The sequence below is a fragment of the Haliotis rubra genome, unplaced genomic scaffold (genome assembly GCF_003918875.1).
Source record: "Haliotis rubra isolate DU_JTF1 unplaced genomic scaffold, ASM391887v1 Scf327, whole genome shotgun sequence".
Lineage (NCBI taxonomy): Eukaryota > Metazoa > Mollusca > Gastropoda > Lepetellida > Haliotidae > Haliotis > Haliotis rubra.
In genome coordinates this window covers 536760-561522 of record NW_025766999.1, presented here as the reverse complement: position 1 = coordinate 561522, position 24763 = coordinate 536760, and the positions used below count along the sequence as shown (strand labels likewise).

Here is a 24763-nt window from a genome sequence, read left to right as displayed (position 1 = left end):
CGGGCCCTGTAGTTTTTGTCCAAACCTGACAACAGAAGTGTATCTGCGAGAACAGTTCGACGAAGTCTACATGTCTACTGCATCCCTGCAAGTTGCCCAGGTGGATGGACAATTCCATCACCAGAACATGGAGCGGGCAACACTTGCAATCGGGAGCACGTGAGTGGAGAAGAGTACCCTTCCCTGATGAGTCACGGGTCCTTCTTCATCGAGCTGATGGCAGGGCATGTGTCTACAGGCGAAAAGGTAAACGTTACATCACGCTATGTACTTGGAAATAGGGTCGTTTTGGAGCTGGGTCGTTTTTATCTGGGGTGCAACAGCTGCAGTAAGGACGCCAATGATTGTAACATGAATGCTGTGAGGTATGAGATTTTACATATGGCGGCTTTATGGTTTTTGCAGAACAGGACTGCCATACCACACGTTGCTCGAGTTGTACAGCAGTTTCTTAGTCATGGAGTTGCTATCGATATAGATCATCGAGACTGACAATTGTTAACTGAATCGATTATCGATAAATATCGGAGAAGTACCATTGAGAAAAAACTCTGAAAGAAATCAACATATTTTACTCAACTGGTGAGTAGTTATATAAATATGCTTGGATTAAGAACAAAACAGTATGCTTAACATAATTAAGAAGCGGCCCATTAAAAACTACGTTGTGTATTGTCCGAGTAAATTTAAACTGCATTCATCACAATAGTGCATGTATAATATCATCGATGACACAATTTTCCCATCAGCGATATTTCCGATTGTCGACAATTTTAGTCAGCCGGATCTATCAAACAATGTCAATATGTTACATTTTCCACCTATTGTCTGGGATGATATGGTGAGACGTTTCCGACGTCATCTGGATCCTGCAACGCTGCAGGAACGTCAAATCCTTTCTCGGATGCAGGTGCAGGAACGTCAAATCCTTTCTCGGATATGTAATGATCCTTTCATCGACGTGACCTCAGTGAGATGTAGGTGTTAGGCTTGCATCAAAGCGCAAGGTAGGCACACTAGCAGCTACTGACCGTGTGAACGTATTTGGTAAACCCCCTTGTGTGTTGCGACTCATTTGCATATGCGCTGTTCCTAGGGACGGTTGATCATTACCATACCTTAGATATTTTGTCTTTTGTAATTACATTTTATTCGCCGCAATAAACGTTTAACACTGATTCTGTAGTTTTTTGTGTCGTCACAATTTCCGATTACCATGTTCAGTTTATTGTGCATATTTCATATAAATTGATTTATACAAGGATGCAAATTGGCATGGTGATAGTCACCTATTATACAGACAAAATGGCAATACTGGATGTAGTGTCACATACGTCCCCGAAAGTGTCGTTCCGATTCAAAGTGAGTGAGTGAGTTAAAATTTAACGGCACATCGGCAATATTTCAGCCATATCGTGACGAGAACATACTTGACATTGAAATGGAACATGTGAATATAAAATAAACCTGTCGTTAAAGGACAGTAAAACAACTAGAATATCACAATTAAAATTAATACTAGCGTGGAAAGTTAAAACTGATAGTAATATTTGGACAATACAATATAAAAACAGGCTATATATCGCCAACAACTGACGGTAGATCACCGTTCCAGGCACCATGTGGACTTAAAGTACCTTTGCTACCTGCATGGACCGTTCCAGTTCAGAACCAGATGTGACCACCGTTTGCTGTTATCACTTCTCAGCACCTCCTTGCCACATACCGAATAATGATTCTTTCCTGTGGACGTCTGGTCCATTCTTCCCACAACACGTAGCGCAGTTATGTGTCCGCAGTATATGTTGAAGTTGACGTGAACGTTTATCGAGATAATTCCCATCGATGCTCTGTCGGTTTCAGAACTCACGTTCTATTCATGACGGTTGATAATAGGAAGACAGTGACGTTGAAGAATTTGGTCTATGTACCGATTTGTTGTGAAATTCTCTTGAGCCACCACCAGGACGGTGTATAGGATATGCCCCCGCACTATCACACTTTACCTAATCTGTTGCGTTATTGGAGAAGAATTACTTATTCATACTGCCAGTTTCTCAAAATCCATGCCTATACGGCGTCGTCGATTCAAACGCCTCAATAAAGAGACAAATACTATTCTTTTGATTGACATCTCTTACAGACGATTCCTGATGATTTTGTTCGATACCCTCCTAATACGAGGCACATGTCCTGCAGTCTCGGTGGCAGTAGCATGTCGATGCGTAGTTGTTTTGACCCTTCGCCTTCTACTTCTCAGTCGATTTTAGATGAAAATAAGGCGGAATGGGACTGCTCCGGCTGTAAGACGTTCTATGGTGATGTTTCGATTGGAGATTTGTGGCATGGCATGGCACGGAAAACATAAGATTGTTTTTCATGTCCCGTCAAGAGTTATGATTACACAATGCGATTTAGAAAGTGGTCAAATGTAACATATGTTACCGTCAAGAGTTGTAGGAAGGTTTATGACATATGTTGTTGTCACAAACCATTCAGCAAGCGAAGTGAATATTAATGCTTTTGTAAATATTCACGCTTGCGAATCACAAACATAAACGCAAGGTATTTCTCACAATGTCTCGACTTTATCGTCAACATGGTACAACAAGACATAGTCCACGAAGAGAGACACCGCAGCAGCAGTCCAGAATTGCCTCAACCGGTCTTTCGAAACACATCAGGCCATTGAAATGGCATTATTACGTTCTTTAACTTCCGATACATTCTGTTACAAAATGGCACATTTTTTGGAAAGTGGATGACAATACACATGCATGGATGTTTTTTCACTGTCGTTCACTGTTCAGGTACCTGTTTGAAATCGCAGCTTAAAATGAGACGTTTTTTTACTCTTGCTGAAAAGGGGTCAGACAGTAGGACTTTTGGAATCTGGCCAAACTCAGCGGCATGGCGCTGTTTGCTTTAATGCTTTAATATCGAGGAGGTAAGCGTGAAATATCTGAAGCACTTTGGGCTTGTGTTTCAACCCAAGCTGACACACCGAGCCATCACTGACACTCACTCTGAAAATAACAGTTTTCGTTTAATTTTCTTCCCCACCCAATGTCATGGAATATATTCCCTTTTATACCCATCTGGCACGTTTGTTTCTTTGTAATCAAACCTCTTCCAGATGTTGTTGAACATAGCATTGCCAGTGTAAGATCTGCACAATCTCACGCCAAACGTGTGATAGAAAATAACTGACGCAAATGTAGAACAAATAATAATAAAACAGGGGATACTCGATTTCAGGGTGATATAAGTTGGGAATCAAGTTGTAAGATTGTAGATTCTCTATATATTTAGAAACTGATTACTTCATCCAGTTAGTGTTATGAATTTCGTGCAAACGCGAATTCTAGGCATTTGTTTTTAAACGTGTGCACGTGGACCTTGTTTGGGTAAAATTCGATATATACATTGAAAAGTGTCAGTGTGTTCTGATATTATTGTAAACTCAATAAAACCTTGTTTGATATACGGCGTCAGTCACGTCATTAACAGCTACGTGCGATCTGCATGTTGGAAGGTTGAACTCGATGAAAAAGGTTGATGACAGACGTCGTTTGGTCCACCAAGGGCGATGACTGGCACACAAGATGTGATTGCATCAATCAAGGTTTACTTTGGTGGCGCGTGGTCCTGTGCTTAAAGCTCAGGTCACAAATCGGTGAAGTTAAGCAGCGTCGAGCTCGGAGAGTCCTTGGATGGGTGACCGTGTTTGGCAGCTTGACTCCTGAGAGTTTCTAGGACTTGAGTCCTGCCCCACAACGAAGCACATGTGATACATGTGGTCTCACCTTAGGCAAGTGAGTTTGTTCAAAATTGCCTCTGTTCACCCAGCAGGAAAATGGGTACCCGGTGGAAAAAAGTCATATAACTATAATCTTCTAGCGCCTAACAGGCAGCTTGGGGTTATCCGGGGTAATAATGGCCTTGATTGTTAGCGCTATGAGCATACCTAGTGTGGAGTTTGGCGCTATAGAAATGGACACATTATTATTATTACTTTCGACTTCCTTAACAGGCACAACAGAGTGCGGCTATGACGGAATAAGCCTGTTCATGAAGTTAACCTGAGACAAAACGATCGTTTCGGGAGTGGCTTAGTAGTGATGATTGGAGGGAACGCTGTGACAGGCAGAACAATTGTACATGTTATCCACGGACGTGTCAGTGGGAAGAACTACCGTGACAACATCCTGGCGGCACACGTTGTGCCGGTACATCGGTCTGTTTTCAGGATGACAACGCAAAACCACGCAGGGCGAGAGAGAATGAACGAAATATTATGACACGTTTAAAGTCAATTGGCCTGCTTTGATATCCTTTGCACATACATAGGTTATCGTATCATAAGGATCAAAGTTGTACCACGATTGGTAGCAGGATTATTAGGATTCCTTCGTGTAGAGAACTAACGATAGCCATAACAACAAGTATGGAATCAATCATGCATTTAAACATAATGTTAATAAGGCAGCTGGTCAGAATATGAAAACTTACAAAAACCTTACATTTTGTTTTAGGACCATTAATCAAATGTCATGTTCTAAGTAAACCATAAGCATTTGCCTTCTGTAATTAAGAGGTTTGCAATACTGTATTCATACTGATGTCTCAAGACATAATTCATGATTTATGTAAAGATTTCTTTAAACATACGCGTTCTGATTTATCACTATTACTCTGTTCTACATGCTATATTATTTCCTAATTCAGAATTTGTTCGCAAGACAGCGGATAATGATTGGTTTCTTCCGATACTGCTGGCAATTGTGACGTGCAGGAATGAATATACATCGACAGGAGATAGTACACCATTTTACATTGACAGATATGCCCAGAATTTATATTAATGAACCTTCACTGTCAATTGACTACGATGGAAATTTATATTCAAAGAAATCGATCTTATTACATATCATGCCTGAAAGTCTTTGTTTTGCAGATGATGAAGAGCACCATGTTTGACAAACCTGATTTAGTAAAAGCATCTGAGCCCAATAGGTCAACAGTCAGCATAAACGAGCTGAGTGACTACACAGAGACTGCAAGATACAACGTGAGTGCGTGATATAGTCTGTGTGGTACATTTGTGCTCCCAACTACAGTGAACACAATCATACGGAACTCTTAAATCTGCTTTGTTATTTCTTTGTTATTATTCGCGTAACGTTCCATTTTATATTGTAGGAAGCTTTGCATTTATAAACAACATGTGAAGTACAAGATATACTCTTGTATATCTACAGGGCGATCTGGTGCATGTAAAGGACTTGCGTATAAAAGGTTTTGAAGTCAAGAGCAAGATTATGACTCACGTCAGAATTGTAAGTAGCTGTCTCATTTCGAACAAAATATCGAATATAATAGCAAACAACACATATGCAATTTTGATAGACATATAAAAGGGGAGAACGGGGACAAAGGGGTACCGTGTGCCATGTCGAATAAGGCTCTGAGATTCACTACACTGTGTTACGCCCCTTTAAGACGTTAGAAACCCGTGAAAAATGAGGACTATTTTTATGGATATACAACTTCTTTATTCTATACAGGCGACGTTTCGACATAGATTCTAATGTCATTGTCAAGTTAGGTCGAAACGTTGTCAAGCTTGACAACGACATTAGAAACGTCGCCTATATAGAATAAAGAAGTTGTATATCCATAAAAATACTCATCATTCTTCATCTACCCAACTTCTAGAATCAAAGAAGTTAGAAACACGGATTTGTGGATTTCGAATCTTGGTTTCTCCCCGTTTATGTTTGTACGTTATCAACACCATATTGAATTGGTAAGCGTCCTGCATCACCTAGGGCTTGAATCACTCCCATACAAACATCACGTGAAATAAGTGTAGTACTGCTAAAAGTGACGTTCAACCAAACTCACAGTCTCACTCAGGAGAAAGACATTAAAACATAAACCAATAGTTGAAGCATGTTGTTAATAATCATAACATCCACTATCATAAAGATAGATGTAAACCACAAAGACAAACGCAACAATCACAACATTTTAGCAACTGTTCAACATTAACCCAAAATGAAGCATAACGTCAGAAAAGTGAGTTTGGACGATTGAAAGCAGGGCAATCGCTATCGCATGTAAATTGGTGATTCAATGAGTCACTGAGCAAGAGACTTTGGTATCGTTACATACAATATATACTCATGCCAATAATGGTTGTCACCCCCTTCAATTTTTAATTGGAGAGGGGGAGTGGGATGGGGGTGTGAGGCGTGTGTTGGGTTGGGGTGGGGAGGGGGGTGACAACCATTATTGGCATGAGTATATATCGTCATATACAACAGTGAGGACAACCTTCTTTGTGCAGGACTCAGATTCAAACGGGTTGCTATAGGGGTTGTTGTGAACACACAGAGATGTCAAATTCGCAGAGTATGGCATAACGAATGATGGAAAAAAACTTGATTTCAGCAATGACTCGAGACGAATGTCAGATCAGATTGATTGGAAAGGAAATATGTAGTAACATCGCTGTGAACGTTTTTTTTCTGATCTGTAAATACATCGTAATGAATGAATGAACAACTGTAAGTGCAAGGAAATGAAATCTACAGCTACATGTTGTTATTATAAACCATTCAACGTTATTTTACAACACACCAACGTTGGACGCAAACATGATTCACAGCATCGTTAATACAAAACCACAATGTAAGGTGTTCATGTGACCTCACCATCTCTAAATTTGTGTAAAAAAACGTGTTTCCGAGTCACAATCTGCAATCACAGGTCATGTACACTTACATTCCTCAACGTGAGTCGATCGCGTGTTTAGGCCTCGGGCAGGGCGTACCACTACCAGACAGCGTGATGTCTTACATATTAGAACTGTACAACGACCTTTCTACTAGCCAATATGACATCATCCTCTGCTGGTTGCCGGGTCACGTCGGCATAGCAGGTAACACTAAGGCCGATGCTGCAGCTCTCGAAAAGCCCCTATCTCCACTGCTAATCCCGTACAGTGACTTCAAACCCACTATCAAAAGCTATACTCGGGACCTGATGCAAAAAAGGTGGGACACTCAAGTAGGAAGAAACAAACTCCATGAATTGAAGCCAACAATCGGTTATACCTACTTGGGTTGTCAGTCAAGACGCGATGAGGTAATTTTACGACGATGTCGTATTGGCCACAGTCGATTTACACATGACTATCTGCTGAAAACGGATGGGGATGGACCCCCCATGTGTGTCTCTTGCGATGAGGTGTTCACCGTCAAGCATATTCTGCTTGAATGCGTGGACTTATCGCCTGCAAGGGACTCACATTATGATGCAACAAACCTAAAAGATCTGTTCTCACGCGTGAGCGCCCATCTGATACTGAACTACCTGAGGGAAGTTGATCTGTATCATAAACTGTAACTGTGAAATGTAACAACCATAAATTGTAACTATGAAATGTAACAAACCGCCTGCCTATAAATTTGATGCTATGATTTTTTCTGCTTTCGAATGACAATGCAATAAATAAATGTCTTTGAAATAAAACTCATTCCGAGTATGTACTTACAATATTTACTAATGCAAACTTGTTCTCGTCACTATATGGCTGGAAAAATGCCGATGTGACGTAAAGCTCAACTCAACTCAACTCAACTCTTCGTATTTGATACACTCTTGTTCTCTTTGCACTATGTCATCACTCTTAAAGTGTCCAGTGTACTCAAAATAATCTTGTCTATGTTTATAACTGACGGGCAAAAGAAAAACCTTTTTGTTGCAAAATTTTTCATAATATTAATAATAAGAAAATATAAACAGCAGCGTTCAAACGCCCCTCTTGAACAGTTTGCCCTCGAAAACAGCAAAATGCATATACCTGTATATCAAGGGGCGATGGACGAGCTAGAGTTTACAGGAGGAGAGGTGAAAGGACAGCTCGCTGCTGCGTCCAGGAATCGGAGCCGTATGGTGGAGACAGTGTCACGGTATGGGGCGGCATATGTGGTGACCAAAGGACAGAACTGGTTGTTATCAACGGTAATCTGACGGCCCAACGTTATATTGACCAGGTACTTCGACCGACAGTTCTCCCGTTCCTTCAGTAACAGCCACAGGGGATATTGTTCCAGAAGGACAATGTTCACCCACATGCCGCTCGAGTCGTCCAGAACTTCTTTCACGCCAACAACGTTAACGTTCTGCCACGGCTTGCATGCTCTCCTGAAATGTCGCCAATCAGGCACTTATTGGACACATAGAGTTATTCGACGAAGATAGAATTCACCAGTTACAGTACAGCAAATGACTCAAGCCCTTGTCGAAGAATGGGGGCGTATCCCAGCAGACGTCATCAGACGCCTCACAACGTCAGTCAGAAGACGTGTGTTTGCATGTATTCTAGCCAGAGATGGACATACTCGCTATTAGAGACTTCTGTTCACGCTTTGTTGTGTTTCTCGAATGGACCCACTGATAGTGAATTCTCTAGTTTGACCCCATGTCGACCATAACCTGTTCAATAGGTTATCAGCCCTGTTCAAATTGCAAACTTCGATTTCTTGTTGTTGATTTCTAGTAAGATCAAATTGAACGAGGAGAAAGTTTCTTTTACCTGTCAGTATATTATCTTTGAGAAGGTCTTCACGACGTCAATAAACTGATTATTTTAGCCTTGAAGTGTGTGTAGTTTTCATTTACGGTATATGATACGTTCCATTCCATTAATGTATCCTCATTGACGACGGTGTACATGATCCATTCTAACTCTGTTAAAACGTTTAATCAAGTTTATCAGAATGTAGTTTAACTACAAAAAAAATATGAATTGGCTTGAGCAAAACTTGCGTTCCCTTCATATGATCATTTATACACATAAGTTTAGGATGTCACAAGAGTTTGCGCCCGAGAAAGTTGTGTTCATTTTCAAACAACGCTGATACATTTTGATTTATCGTTTATTACAGGACAGAACTGTATTGATATTCAAGTGATTTTTGAAAATATATTGGAAAACATTACTAAAGTGACTTTCTTAACTATGTTGTGCGCTCATTTTCCCCACATGGACGTCAATAACCTATGAAAATACCCAACTTTGTAGATGCCAAAGAATGTGTCGAGAAGGTAATGGCAGCGTCACATATGATTGTAGTTCTTCCTAAAAGTGATGTGTTCGAACCATCGCCAGCCACAAAAACTAAAAGTGGGTGATTGTGCAATGTTTTGCATGTGTGTTAACAATCGGAACGAGGAGGCCATAACTGCAAGAAATGATAATGATTCCCACATGGACATTTTTCTGGCAATTAAGTGGAAGTGCACGTATAGTGCAATGAACTTCATATCGACAAGAAAATTCACAGAAATGACGTGACAGGAAACTATGAGAAGCGATTTCGAAAGTTGGATAAACAATGTAAATAGAGATTATTAACCGAGTGTGTTTCCATATCATTCATATCATATATTAGGAATAAAAATTGTATTATGCGAGCCTTTGGCGATTCTTAAAATTACTCTAAAAGAAGCAAATCGTATGTGAATTTATGTATGAAGAGAATCGAGCATTGGCGTAAGAATACTTAGCGGTGCAAAAAGGCGACGGTCGTTCATGACGGCGGCATATGGTTGTGACTAGTCGCTAATACAGTGCAAACATAACTCTTGCCTAAAATAAGATATTTCTGTCTAAAAAGAACAACAAAATCAGGCAGGGTTTTCGCGGGTAATCACCTCATCAATATCAGTTTCTGATACCTGACGTAATCGGTTTGTCGTCTTCTTTAGATCGAAATCCTTGACTGGTACCTTTCTTAGCCGGTCACTCGTGCCTTATAACCCGTACCTTCAATTTGAACGAAGTTCTCCGTTTCATGTTTTCCAAAGTCAATTACTGCAGTAACGACACCAGAACCTCTGTCATCATTTCTTTCACAATCACCAAGTTTGATAATGGAGGCAGCCATGTTTGTTTACAAACTCGTCCACGCACTGTAAACTCGCGATGACGTCATCAATGAAATGCTAATGCTAGCGTTTTAGGATTCGCATTGCATGTATGGAGTTTTGAGAAAGTAGTTCGTGGACTGACGTAATTTGCATAGTTATCAGATTTGGATACCAAGTTTATCAGATAGATTTATTGCACCGATAATACCCTCCATTAGATGTTACATAAATATCTACCCTTCTGTGTAGCTGGCTAACTAGTTGAGGATACCTATTAGCAATAAGAAGCCGATATTTCTGGTGTTCAGAAACACAAACTTCTTGAATAAACCACACAACAACAAAACACTAAAGGAGTTCCATATTCTCCAACTTATTGTCAAATGACAATGCCAGATCCAACACATTTGTGTTACTGTAATTTGGAGTGATTTCTGTAAAAGACGTCCCCCTGCGACGTTGCAAGTTTATACCAGAAAGACGACAGTACCTGACAGTCCAGAGAATCAGTATTCTAAGATCTCAACTTTGACGTGCTCGGTAATGTAAGACACATTTGAGGGATTAATCACCCTTAAAAGTTGCACCTGATTTGGAAACGACCGAAGAACCAAAAACCAGTGGAGTCAGAGTCTTTTTGTTACAAGATTTTACAGCTGACATTTTCAACGATTATGAAGACATAATGTACTTTAAACTTAACTTCGTAGTGTGAAAGCTGATTTTAGTATTACGTGATGTGTTTGTTATTTGCCATCTGAAGATATAGGAAATGTATGACGTTGTGGTCACTTAAATGCCCATGTGGCTATAGAGCTAATTTATAGAAGACTTAGATTCAGTTCCAGAAACGGGGTGATAGATATTAGTGACAGTTCTGGTCAAGGCGATACCCCTGAGCAGTGAGCACTTCACCATTCCATAATTATATGGGATATGTCCTTACCACATACGCTCCACTGACGATTAAAGAAACAATCGCAAAAATTGAATGTACACAGAAGGGTGTCTTTATGGTGACTTTATTAGCTTCGTGTATGTAGAACTAGACAACGTGGTCTCTTGTTGGAGTTACCATTAACCACCGGGACGACTAAAATAAAGAATAAAACCATACTGATTAAACCATCTGTTGAGTTGGTGGGAAAAATCATGTGTTGTCGAATGACAACATGGTTAGTGTGTATTCATAATATACTCATGCCAATAATGGTTGTCACCCCCCTCCCCACACACCCAACCCACACCCCCAGTAGTATATACAGTGGGGGTACGAGATCAGTTTTGCCAAAGGCCTCTGTAAAGCTTTATTTCATAGATAAAGCCTTTATCAGGACCCGATCTCTCAGTTTAATGTGAATCGCCTATGATCTCTTTGGGTTTTGTAATGAAGGATTGCCGGGCTTGTTGTACCCCTTGTTCTATGTACTTTTTTTCTTGTCTTCGCTGACGGCAGTCTTACGAGACTTGGACCGGATCTCTTGCTTCATCTCGTGGTACTTGGTGAGTTCAGAGAGGACCAAACGAAACTCCTCCTCGGAGACTTTACTGTCAGTGAGTGCGGTGGAGATGTGGTCGCTTACCGTGTTCAGCTTTGCTTCGGCCAGAACCCTGATCCCGTCATGCTTCAACACTTTACGATGCAGTCTGCGGGATGCAAACTTAAACACCAACCCCGCCAACCCTGACACCCCAGCTGTTATTTCGATGCCTAGCACTATGGGTGCGGCTACGATGGTGGCCAACAACCCGACACCTACCGCAACTAGTCCCATGCTGGTTGTCTTAAGGGCAGTATCAACCCCATCCACGACATTGAAAACCCTACGGTACTACTTGCATAACACTGTCCGTCTGTCGCGGTCTTGTTCTAGTTGGCGTTTTATGTCACATAACTGTCTCAAGCGGAACCCGTCTACAGTTTCCAGTGTCTTCGCTACTTCATCTACGACTGGGTACAGGCCCATCCTGTGCATATAATATATCTTATGAGATATCTTCTAATTGTGTATCCTTTATTATTTGTTCAATATATTTGAGGCTTATAAAGTCTAGGTTCATGCCCAGGGAAATAGGTGAGAGTTTAATAGGTAAATCTGTGCTTACATGAAACCCCCGGAGGCTTACTTCGGTAAGTATCGAACCTGGCAGGTCGACTGCCCCCAGTCGTATGATGATACAGCAACGTCGGCTAACGCTTATGGCGTAACAGTGTATTGTCACCCCTGGTAAAAGTTGCTGTTCCATATCATCAGGAGTGTGTCCTAGATAGACTTCTATGACGAGTGTGGAGTACGGTGTCATTGTTATAAGGCCCAATTGGGAATCGGGTCCGTCAAACCTTAACTCTGCACCACCATACGCTCTTATCATGTTACCCGTGTGATCTGGCATTAGACCAGTTTCTACCCCAACACCCGAAATGAAGGACCCGATTAGGATACCATTGTTCCTAATCTCGGTGACACGTCTATGCTCGTTTAAAGAGATGTAAGGGGTAGTGAGGGTCATGTTGATCAACCATTCGGGTTCTTTAAAGTCTGCCAGGGTCACCCGCCTATACACGTTGTCTTTAAAGTGTAGGACGTACAAGGCGTCTTCCTCACTGTACCAATGGAACCCCTCTGTGTCTCCTAGGTCGCCAAGCCTGACGTTGGGACGATGACTGGTCATTGTTATATTACTTTTACGAGATAGTTTCCAACTGTCTTTCTGATAGTAGTTCAGGGGTGCACCTCACCCCCATGAGGTGTATGTTGTCGGGTAGGAATATCTTGGTGAGTGATATTGTGTCTTCCACGGTCACGGTGACCCCCTGCAGACTAGTGTGGGAGTCGACACCCACCCGCACATAAACAGTGAAAACGTGATACTGGTGTTGTTTGGCCCACCAGAGTTTGATCCCCTTCACGACTTTGACTTCGCGCTGTGATGGTTCACCTAGGTAGACTTGGATGACCAGCGCGGAGTTCGCCGGTAGACACTCCAGGATGTCGACCACGCCTTCAAATTCAGACACCACCACGTTTTGCGCCCCGGGCTTGCTCGACAGCATGTGGGCTGCCATACTTGAGAGTTGGCTGATGACCACGCTACGCCTCTGCGTCGGGATGTAAGCCACGAGCAGGGTTCCATTGTTCACGACTTTGTTTAGGTAGTTGTCTTTGTTCTCCATGAACACGTAGGGGGGAGCCGAGACAAATGTTGAGAAACCAGTCGGCTCGAGAGGGCAACAACACCCACTTGTCATCGTCAGTGAAGACGAGGGCATACTGCTTGTTTCGAGCAACGGTCGTGCTCTCGACGTCTTCTAGGTCGAACAGTTTGGGTATACCGACCATCTGTCATCACCGATGCGGACTAGGTCGAGGCGAGGAGGGGACTTCGACGCGTTTGTAAATGCTGTTTTTTAAGCTGTAAGGCGAACAGTCTACCCTCTACTCCGTGGTCGTCGAACCCGCGTGTGTCCCTGAGGTCGGAGATCCCTGCCTTGCGCGCTAGTCATCTCATGTGCAGCGTTATGCTGAGGTATCCTATATTCACAGGATTATGCTTTATATCTAACACTGATATTACCAACTCCGGGATGGTGTCCCCAGTTAACCTCTTGTACTGCCGCTATGAACACGACTCGGTTCTGCCGTCGTTGTACTTCTCCGTTTCACCGCTACGGCTCTCAGCAGTGTGGAAGGGCGTTCGGCCTGAATGTTGTCCGTCGTGCTCAGCAGATCGAGATGAATGCACACCTCGCGGAACAGGACAAGGTCGGGTAACTTCGTACCCGTGACGGTGGTTGTGGGTTTTATCTTGTCCGACGGCAGCCCGAGTGTCCTGGCCAATGGCCGGCCGAGCCTCAAGGGGTTTATTCCGTTGCTGGTTAACACGACCGTGCTGTTTGAGTCGTTCATCTTGATTTCAGCTCCCATTGGGTCAGAGACTTCATCGCTTAGCAAGCACACGCTGTAGTAGCCGTCGGTTATGTGGTTGCGGACGCCACTGACGAACAGCTTGTTTTTGCTGTCGTTGATGTTGGTCCACCGCGGCAGGTAGGTGATATCGCAGAGTGAGACTTCGAGGTGACCTGACGTGTTATCGATCGCGTGCAGCGGCTGAATGGCCTCACCGCTCGTTATCCCTGGAAGTGTCACGTACATATGAGAGTATATGTACCATGATATTATACTTTTAAAATGTACACCCCGGGAGTGTATTACCCTAATATGGGCATAGACTTCACAAACATGAAGTTCGTGGTCGACGTGGCTGGGTTGTACTATGGAGACCAGTTCATCGATGTGATCGAACGGTATAGGCTTTCGGTGACGAACGTCAAGGCAGTCCACTCTTGGTTCAACAACCCGATGCAGTTCTTGCAGAATCAACTCAACTTCGCCGTGTGGTGCGCTACAACGGGGTGTGGCTTGACATTGAAAGAAGCCAGCGATGATCTACTGAAACAAGGTTTACTTCGGCCAGAATTTGCTCTGTCGAGTAACGAATGGCGATGGTTTCACCATCCAAAAGGTCGAGCAACCCCCCTACGTTGAAGATAATTAGAAAGTATATATGTTGGACACGTCGAAAGGGTTCACTCGCGCCGGCACCGAACGCTTGAACAACTCGATTCGAACATATGTGTGGGCGCTCTTGGGTGCGCAGGCACAAACGCGTTCCGACATCCTCGGTAAGGGGACTGCTTACGACGTGCAGAAACAGTTCATGGCAAACGTCGAGGATGCTATTGCTAGACCGAGTGCCATCCAACGCTACCGAGACCTGCGGTAGGAGATGCAGGCCTGAGGGGTACTGTTGTTTCCACAGGAGGTGTTTCATGAACTACACATGCTCCGTGTGCGGCCACTACTGCCTATGTAAAGCCCACGGGGGAAACGTAGTCTGGCACCAGCTTATCTACGAGAGGAAGAAGGACTACATAAACGAACGTAGGCGCCTCCTCAGGGTGGAAGTGTAAGGCCGGAGGCCTAATTAAAGACTGTGTACACCTAGGTATAATGATGCCTGCGTTCGTGCGTACCATAACCCCGAAAGGTTACCTGAGAAGCTGGCGGATGAACAAATCCAAGAGCATACCCATCGCCGCTATCAATGCTCTGATTACCGGTATACTCGGAGAGCGGCGCTTCCAATTTCGCTTCACATTGGAAATGGCATGGGGGAAGGGGGGCGTCAGGTATACTTTCCCCATCACAGATGGGCGAAAGATCATGACTCAACGTGAGCTAGACAAGTACCTCAACACCTCATTACAAGGTATACAAGAATACCTGGACCGCTTCCCCGAGCGGGTTTAGTGCAGAACGGTTTACCTAAGCATAGCCGAATAAGGCGCTGAAGTAAACCTACTGGAACCAGCCCTCCACCTGCTCACGGCAAAGTTCCACTAAGGATTTTATGGCGCCTGCTTTTTATGGTTGGAGGAGTTACCTCCCTTGCCAGTGACCCAGTTAGAGATTGTATACACCTGGGTATAACAATGCCTACTGTCCGAGAGCTCAGGCAGAACGAGGTGTAGTGGGTTACTTTCGATTGAGGAAATCCCAGCTGTTTAGCTTACTAGCCATACAACCCCCTCCAACGGTAAAACAACTCAAACTCCAAGCTTAGCAGCTGGGGCTGGCAGGTTATTCCCGCCTGGGGAAAGCCGGGCTAGTCGCACTGTTGCACGCCCCTGTACAACGACCTCCAACGGAGAAACAACTTAAACTCCAAGCGAGAGAGCTGGGGCTGGCGGGTTATTCCCGTATGAGGAAACCCGACCTCGTCGAACTGTTGCATTAGCACAGAGTTGTCTTATCTACAGTTTCCCGCGCACTGAACGCGCTGTAGGTAACTACCTGAGAGGCTGGCGCATGCATGTAGACAAGAACATAGACATCGGTGACGTCAAGCCTCTTATCGCTGACAAGGTCAATGAGGAACTGAATTTCAAATCACAGTAAAGATGTCGTTTGATAAACAGCAGACGGACGGTGCCATTGAGTACGTCCAGCCTTACTTCCGGGGTAAACAAGAAATCGCGACTCAACACGAGACGGTAGACGAGTCAATCGACACCTCGCTTCAGCAGATACGAGAGTCCCTGGAACGCTTCGCGCACAGGGGGTCCGGGTGGGCCGTGGACAAAATCGATAAGGTCTATTTAGACATAGCTAAGTACGTACCGTTCAGAGGCTTATCGAACCTAGACTTACCCCCCTACTACAAAAAGAAACAACCATAGTCAACGTCAAGAACAGAGGGGACGATTGCATGAGGGTAGCTATCAGGTCCGCCTTGTTTCCGACCGACGTTAACTCAAACAGACCTTCGAGCTACCCCCAAGATGACGGGCTCAACTGGGACGGTATAGGCGAACCCACCCCCATATCTCAGGTCACCAGAATCGAGAAGCAGAACCCCATAGCCATCAACGTCTTCGGGCACAAAGCCAACAAAACGATCGTGCACAGGATCAGCCCAATGGAGGGTCGTCGCGTGATCAATGTATTCATGATCCAGTGAGGTGGTAAATACCACTACGCGTGGATAAAACACTTCAGCAGGCTGTTGTACGACCAATCGCCACACAGAGCAAAGAGTCACTTCTGCAAACGGTGCCTGCACGGCTTCACCCGGCCTGACCTGCTGGAATTACACCGGGAGGATTGCCTAGGCGTGGGGCCATACGAATCGACATGCCCAAGGAAGGCGACAATGTACTAAAATGTACCACAAGAACCAGATGTCCGTACCTTACATCATCTACGCCGACTTAGAAGCCCTCGTCAAACCCGTTGACATAGGGCCGACACCCAACATGCACAAAATGCAGGAGCACGAGGCCTGTGGGTTCGGATACGTGGTCGTCCGATGTGATAGGGAAACAGACACTCCCGTGGTGTACTGGGGTCCCGACGTGGCTGAAAAGTTTCTCATGTGCTTGCAACATGAAGAGAAAACCATCAGGAAGAGGTTGTACACCGTCATTCCCATGCGTATGACCCAAGCCGACCGGCGAGCTCACGGCTGCAGCACTGACTGCCATGTGTGCGACGTCCCGCTGAACGGCGATTCGGTGAGAGATCACTGCCACATCACCGGTGAGTACAGAGGCGCCACTCACAGCGCGTGCAACCTGAAGCTCAGAATCAACCCCAAAACAATCAACATCCCCATGGTCTTCCACAACTTGAGAGGGTACGACTCTCACTTGATCATGCAGGCCATCGCGAGGGTCGACTGCAACCTGACGTGCATCCCCAACAACATGGAGACATACATCTCCCCCCTGAACGGCCTGAGGTTCATAGACTTAGTTCAGTTCCTGCTGTCGTCTCTCGACAGTTTGGTCAAGGCCAACGATACCTTCCCCATCACCGATCGATACACCGACGCCAAGACTCGGCCCCTGCTGATGAGGAAGTGTGTTTACCCCTACGAGTACATGGACTCCACGTGAAGGGCTACGACTCTAGCAAACCCACTAATCATCTCCTCTATCTCGACGCCAACAACCTGTACGGTTGGGCTATGAGCAAGTATCTACCCACCGAGGGGTTCGAGTGGGTGCCTGAGATAGGCGTCATGAGCATACCACCGGATTCGGGGGTAGGTTACTTCCTCGAACTTGACTTGGAGTACCCAGCAGCATTGCACGCTGCCGACAACGGCTACCCCCTGGCTCCAGAACGTTTTATGGTGAACCTGGACTGGATGTCTGACTACCAACAGAACCTACTGGGGAAGAATAAGCTAGCCAACGTCGAAAAACTCGTACCCAACTTGATGAACAAGACCAAGTACATTGTTCACTATCGCAACCTGCAACTGTACCTGTCATTGGGTATGAGGCTGACTAAAACCCATAGGGTGCTCAAGTTCGACCAAAGCCCCTGGATGGAGCCTTACATCAGAATGAACACGGACCTGCAAAAGCTGGCCACCAGTGACTTCGAGAAGAACCTCTACAAGCTCATGAACAACTGGTGTTCGGTAAGACGATGGAGAACCTGAGGAAATGCGTGACCGTGAATCTAGTCGGGTCGAAAGAGGAAGACAAGCTCAGGAGACTGATAGCCAGCCCGGCATTCAACCAGAGCAAGATATTGACCGACGATCTTGTTGCCCTGCACATGAGGAAGAGCCACATCAAGTTCAACTGTCCCGTCTACGTTGGGATGAGCATTCTCGACCTCTCCAAGCACCTGATGTACGATTTCTACTACAACGAGCTCAAGAAGCAGTACGGCAACAGGTGCGAAGTGCTGTACATGGACACAGACTCCCTGCTGATGGAGATTCGAACTAAAGACGTGTACGAGGAAGCACATCGATTTGTACGACACCAGTGACTACCCCAAGGGCCATACCATGCATAGCCAAGTCAACAAAAAGGTCCTCGGTAAGATGAAGGACGAGTGTGCTGGCACGCCAATAGCGGAGTACATAGGCTTGAGGCCCAAGATGTACTCCATCCTGAAAGCCGACAATAGTGAGATCCGGAAGGCGAAAGGTTTCAAGAAGTACGTGGTGAAACAACACATCAAACACGCCAGGTTCAAGGAAGCCCTGTTCAGGGCCCGCACCTTCAAGCATCAGATGAACACACTGAGAAGCGAAGGACACAGGATATACGGACTAACGATAAACAAGACGTCCCTGTCGCCGATGGACACGAAGCGTTGGATAGCCGCCGATGGAATCAACACGTACGCGTACGGGCATGAGAAAATTGAACCAAACACATAACCATATGTATACGATGTCACGGAACCAGAGAAAGTTTGAGGCTATTTACTACAGCCCGCGTGGGGACTGGAAAGAAGCGAGCGCCATACATAAGCTTGCCAAAATGGTGAGAGTATCCCCGGACGAGGCCAAAGCGTGCTGGAAAAACAAGCCCTGTGGCAGATCTACCTACCGGCACCACACTACGTGCCTAGGAGAAAGTTCGGCATTGACGTACCCAATAGCGTCCACCAGGCCGACCTCCTGTTCCTACCCCACGACAAGAGGTACAAGTATACCCTAACCGTCGTTGACGTGGCCAGCCGCTACAAAGGTAGCCTGCGGATTCGAGCGCATGTACAAGCGCGGTCCGCTGGGATGGCCCACAGAGCTGCAAGTCGATCCCGGGACAGGAGTTCATGGGTGCAGTGTCACAACTCCTAACCAAGCACGGCATCCAGGTCAGGCGTGGCGTGGCCGGAGCTCATCGCAGTCAAGCCATAGAGGAGAGATTCAATAGGACTATGGCCGAGCGCTTATTCGGGCATCAGTATGCGAGAGAGATGGCCAACCCGGGGAGACGATCGACGGAATGGGTATCGCGCCTACCTCAAGTGGTGTCGGCTATCAACCATGAAAACACTCGTCTCACCGGCAAGAAACCAGCCGATGCTATCAAACTGAAATCAGTGACGGCCCAACAGGCTGCACCATCGCGTGGGAAGGAGAAACAGATACCCAACAGGGCCGTCGTGAGGTACCTCTACCAGCCGGGGGAACATGAAGGAGACACTCGGGAAGAGATCGGGGTCTGATAAAGACTTTATCTATGAAATAGACAAATACAATTAGCTTTACAGAGGCCTTTGGCAAAAGTGATCTCGTACCCCCACTGTATATACTACTCCCCGTCTCCAATAAGAAAATTTGAAGGGGGTGACAACCATTATTGGCATGAGTATATAAAGAGAAGAACGTTCCAGCATGTCTTTACGTCTTCCAGTAAAATCTTGGATCGTGGAAGTATTTGTCATAAATGCATGAAATCACTTTGCATTAAATTTTTATGTCACATATCGCACGTGCACATTGAACTTACCCACTCTTTGCATGCTTTTTGACACCTGAAGTTCACATACCTGATAATGACAATTCAAGAACGGTTGATTAATCTCTAACCTCTGAATATTGTGGAAAACATGTTAATTGCAACCTAAACTGCTCGAATGTCATGCCTTGGCTTACAAAATATCAACGCTCGCAGCTATGCAGGAGACTGGAATGGCCCAAAATGAAGTGGCCATACATTTTGGTGTCCATCGAAACACGATCACATCTCTATGTAGATATTTTCAACATAATGAAAACACGGGAGATGGTAGCCCACGCGTGACGTCTCGTCAACCACATTCGTCTGACCCATCTAAGGAATCGATTCCACATTACCAGTTTGACTGCTCAGTTAATTCCCGGCTTACGTCCAATCACTTTCAGGACTGTACGGAACCGACTGAGGGAACACAACATCCGGCCCGACGGCCCGCAGAATCGCAAAATTAGAATGTATACAAAAGGATGTCCTTATTGTGACTTTATTAGCTTCGTTCATGTAGAACTAGACAACATGGCCTCTTGTTAGAAACACCGGACCGTTTAAATGGACAGCTCAGATGGCAGGGCAAGGATGTACAGATAGCTAGGTAAACGGTATGCTGATGCGTGCGTTGTTCAACATCAGCGGTTTGGTGACGAGAACGTTATGGTAACATCTCATGATCAGGGCCCACTTGTCATTGACAATGAGCAATCTGACAGGACTGCGATTCAGGGTTGAGATCAGTGCAGCCGTTCATTCAAGGACAGACACGTAACATCACGCTTCAGCAAGATAATGCCTGTACACATGGCGCTTAAGTTGTGACAGACATTTCGGTACTCACCTGGCCAGCCGTTTCTCCGGACCTGTCCCATATCGAGCACCATTAGTGGGATGAAATGGAGCTAGATTTACGCCAAGCCCAGAATCAGTCATTAACGTGAGCTGATTTGGGACAATCATTGGTTCAGACATAGAACAACATTCCCCAAGCTTTCTTCAATCACTTTGTGTCGTAAATGCATCGTCGTTGCCAAGCTTGCATCGACGTCAATGGTGGACACACACGATACTGAATTTGTAAAGTGACTTTTGACACCACATCTCTTCAAATCACACAGATTCCGCTATTAGTATGTCAATAGTTAATCAGTGCTTAAGGAAAACACCACAAACGCCGTCGAACAGTTCTGACAGAAACTGCAACTGTTGCCAGGTATGGCATGGGCTGCTTGCTGCAACCTGTGTTGGAGATGTCGGTCTTGACGTCGGGTTGATGCTGGTGGGCAGCCACTACGGGGACGGTCTATAACATGATTGTTTTCCTGAAACCATTAGTTGCCTTAAACGCCATGCTGTTTCTATGGACGCTGAATCGACGAGCAACGTCACGCTGCGTATAAGACTGAAGCAAACCAATAGTTCTCCATCTATTATTTTCCCTGAGGCCATTTTGTCCACTTCTCAACGGTCTCAAAACCTATTTAGGTCAGAGAAATTTACCAAGAATAAAAAGTTAAGCGCCAGCCTATTTCAAAACTAAGATGTGAAGCTGTGGAAATGTTAGGCTAAATAATTGGGAAGACCAATCCACATTTAGAGAAGGTTCATCTGGTTACTGATTTAGGGATGTCATAATCATTTGTGTTTACAATTAAGGAAATATTGTTAAAGATATGATGGCAGTCCTTTTTAAAGCAAAATAACTATTCCTATTCTGCTTATACAACACTATCAAATTTGGGTTTCACTTGCCAAAAATGACAATCATGTGACCATATAACAGTCATTTCTAATTTTCACTTTTCAAAAGAAGGTAACCTTGTTGAGGAAAACAAAATGCATGTTTTCTAAAAGCGCATACATCCTGTTTAAAGTAAAAGATACTTTCCATAATGGTTTTGTTTTTAAACTAAAAGTACGAAACCAAATTATGATAGTTGTTTTGTTCTGAAAGATTTCCTATGAGACAACCTATATTGGTAAAATATACTGGGTGGCGCTTAACTTTTTATTCACAGTATATAATTGTACATACAGGTTACTGGTTACAAAATCCAAGGAGTTCGAAAACTGGAGTCTTAAATATGTTTACAGAGTTAATGTCTTTGGTCCATGGTTTCAACTTGTCCCATAACATGGTATAATTGGGAAAATGTTCGCCCGAAACCATTGAAGTTTCACTAAATATTATTACTGGTCGAGAGCTCCAATGAGCTTGAAAGATTGTTTCCTATGTTAATTAGTTGCAGAGTTATGGCACTTTCACCCTTTCAACCAATCCTATATTGCTTCAAATAGACACACGTCTGAGAAGCTACGGGTGAGAATGTGTATGCTTATCTGATATATACTTGTCAAGACTGAGATTGGAAAATGGTGCTGCACGTTAAAGCATTCCTTTCACACAGTCACGGTTATTGTGTTACTTTTAGTATATGCAGTGAGGTCACGTTTTTACAGAAGCGTCTGAAGCTTATCTCTTGTGTTGATTCCCAAGTTGAAATCAATCCGTTTTGGGACTTACGTACCCTCTCAGGTGGAGACACTCTCTAAACAAAAACAATATATCATCTTTTCCGACTCTCTTTCCTGCCTTCGGGCCATCAAATATCTCTTGTGCAAACATCCACTTTTAATCGAAATAATTGAATTATATAATGAGCTTGCTACTGGCCTATACGACATCGTCATCTGTTGGTTACCCAGCCATGTTGGAATCTCTGGTAAAACTATGGCCGATTTTACTGTTAAGGCAGCACTCAACAAATCTGTGACACCACTTCTGATCCCATACTCCGACTACAAAGCTACCATTAGATCGTACATCCGTGATCTGAGGCAGAAGAAGTGGGACACCCAAGTAGGTATTAATAAATTACATGCAATTAAACCTACTTGGGTTCTCAGAGGTCATCATTTGAAGAGGTCATCATGTGACGATGTCGTATTGGCCATACTACATATACTCATGAATACCTGTTAAAAGGTGGGGATCCTCCGTTTTGTATCCCTTGTGATGACAGAATCACTGTATTGAACATTCCATCACAAGGGATAACTATTTCACATCAAGAACTATGACGGGTCTTTTTAATAATATCAGTTCTCATTTAGTCATAGCTTTTGTAAAGGAAATAGATTTGTTGAGTGATCTGAAGGTGGATAAATGTTTTATAATTGGAGGTAAAGTAGATAACTCAGATTGTTAGTGGCTGTGTCCTCAAAGGGGGTTAAAGTACTGTAGAGTTGTTGTCTTCGGAGAGGGTAGGTTAGTCACAGGACATTCAAAGTTGATTAAAACTTTACATATTTTAATCGTAGAATATGTGGTTTTTTACATTTATGGCTAGATTATCTAAAATTGCTAATAGCTGAAGGGATGGTGTAAATCCAGCTAGGGTCCAGGAAGCAAAATTTAATGTACTGTAAGTCCCCATGGTTCCCAGTGTGGTGATCTACCTTCAGTTGTTGGCGATCTATAGCCTGTTTTTATATTGTCTTGCCATTTATAGTTAAAACATTTAAGATTTTATTTGTGATAGTCTAGTTGGTTAACTGTCCTTTGCAGACAGGTAAGTATATTAGCTAACTTTCTTGTTGTTCATTAATATATGTACAACTTTCTTAGCCACGGTATGACTGAAATACTGCCAATGTGACTTTAAATTTTAACTCACTCACTCTCAGGAGGACTATAATTTTACAATACTTTAACCCCCCTTGGGGGTACAGCCACTAACAATCTAAGTTACTAATCTAGACAACCAATCATAAAAATACATCTATCTACTAAACATATTAATCAGAATTTATCAATTAAATTTCTTTAAAAAAAATGAAACATAACAGTAGTAAACATATCCTTAACAGTTTTTAAATTGAAATACGTATCCCTTGTGATGGAAAGATCAACACAGTCAAGCAGGACATGCTTACCGTTATTCTCTCACCACAAGGGATGCAAAACCAAGGATCCTCATCTTTTAATAGGTATTCGTGAGTATATCTTGTATTCTTCCTTGAAGAAAGGGGTCTTAACTATTCCACTGTCTTACCCATTCGCATTTGATTGTAAATTTCGTTGTGGCGACTCATTTATTTAAAGTACCAACGCAGCTATTATGTTGTGTGCATATATCAAACAATTGCCTCAGTAACCTCTAATAACTCAGGTCTTTGAGATGTCAACCTGATTTCTAAGGCGCGCACTTAAAAGTTGGATCATATTCCATAACTGCCGAACATTCAATGATTTAATGACCAATGACAATGGTCAAGTGTAGCACACGATTTAACTTGACATTCTTATTGACACATGAATCTCCAAAACTGTTCTCAAGAGAACTTACAAAGTATTTGTCATGAGCTCTGTTTCAGGTAACTGAGCATTTGTTGCTGCATATCACTATGATAACTATGTGACTAATCTCTCTTCTCAAAATAGTCCACTCGACTAGCTTCGGTAGAGACTCTGTATGAGCCGAAACACTGGTTTGCTCTGCTGGAGAGTACTGCATGACTCCATCTTTCTTGATCCATCTTCCCACCTGAAGCCTCATATTCTGGTGCAAAATATCACGTGTTAGCAGCTTGTCTAATATATAAATGTATTTGTGGAGTGTTGACGAGGCAGAAATGTGACTGACAGAATAACTTGAATTCCAAGATATGTTTCTCATGTTCATGTCATATTTACTGTATTTCTATTATGCTTCCACAGAAACACATCTGAATATAGCCCTTAAAACCTGTCTTATTTCATCAGATGAGTTGACTCAACTCATGGAAGTCCTCTAATTATCCTTTACAAGTTCTTGTCTCTCCATTGTGTTCTCGTACAATATTGCTTAAATATCGTTCTCTGTTTTACTTCTCAGTATGTCTAATGTCAGGTATTTTTTTCTGACATATACTGGCACCAAACCACCAACTGTCCTGCTGACTCTTAAAGGAAAATACGAGAGAATTGCAATAATTTGCTGCGTGAAAGATTAA

At 43.7% G+C, this 24763-nt stretch overlaps 1 protein-coding gene across 1 annotated transcript in view; it reads left to right on the top strand.

The window, feature by feature from the left end:
* Positions 1-24763, top strand: part of LOC124283991 (retinal guanylyl cyclase 2-like) — a 388141-nt gene that overhangs the window by 91094 nt on the left and 272284 nt on the right. The window contains exons 5-6 of the mRNA XM_046720035.1: positions 4958-5071; positions 5262-5339. Of these exons, the coding sequence (XP_046575991.1) occupies positions 4958-5071; positions 5262-5339 (192 nt within the window). The remainder of the gene's footprint in view (positions 1-4957; positions 5072-5261; positions 5340-24763) is intronic.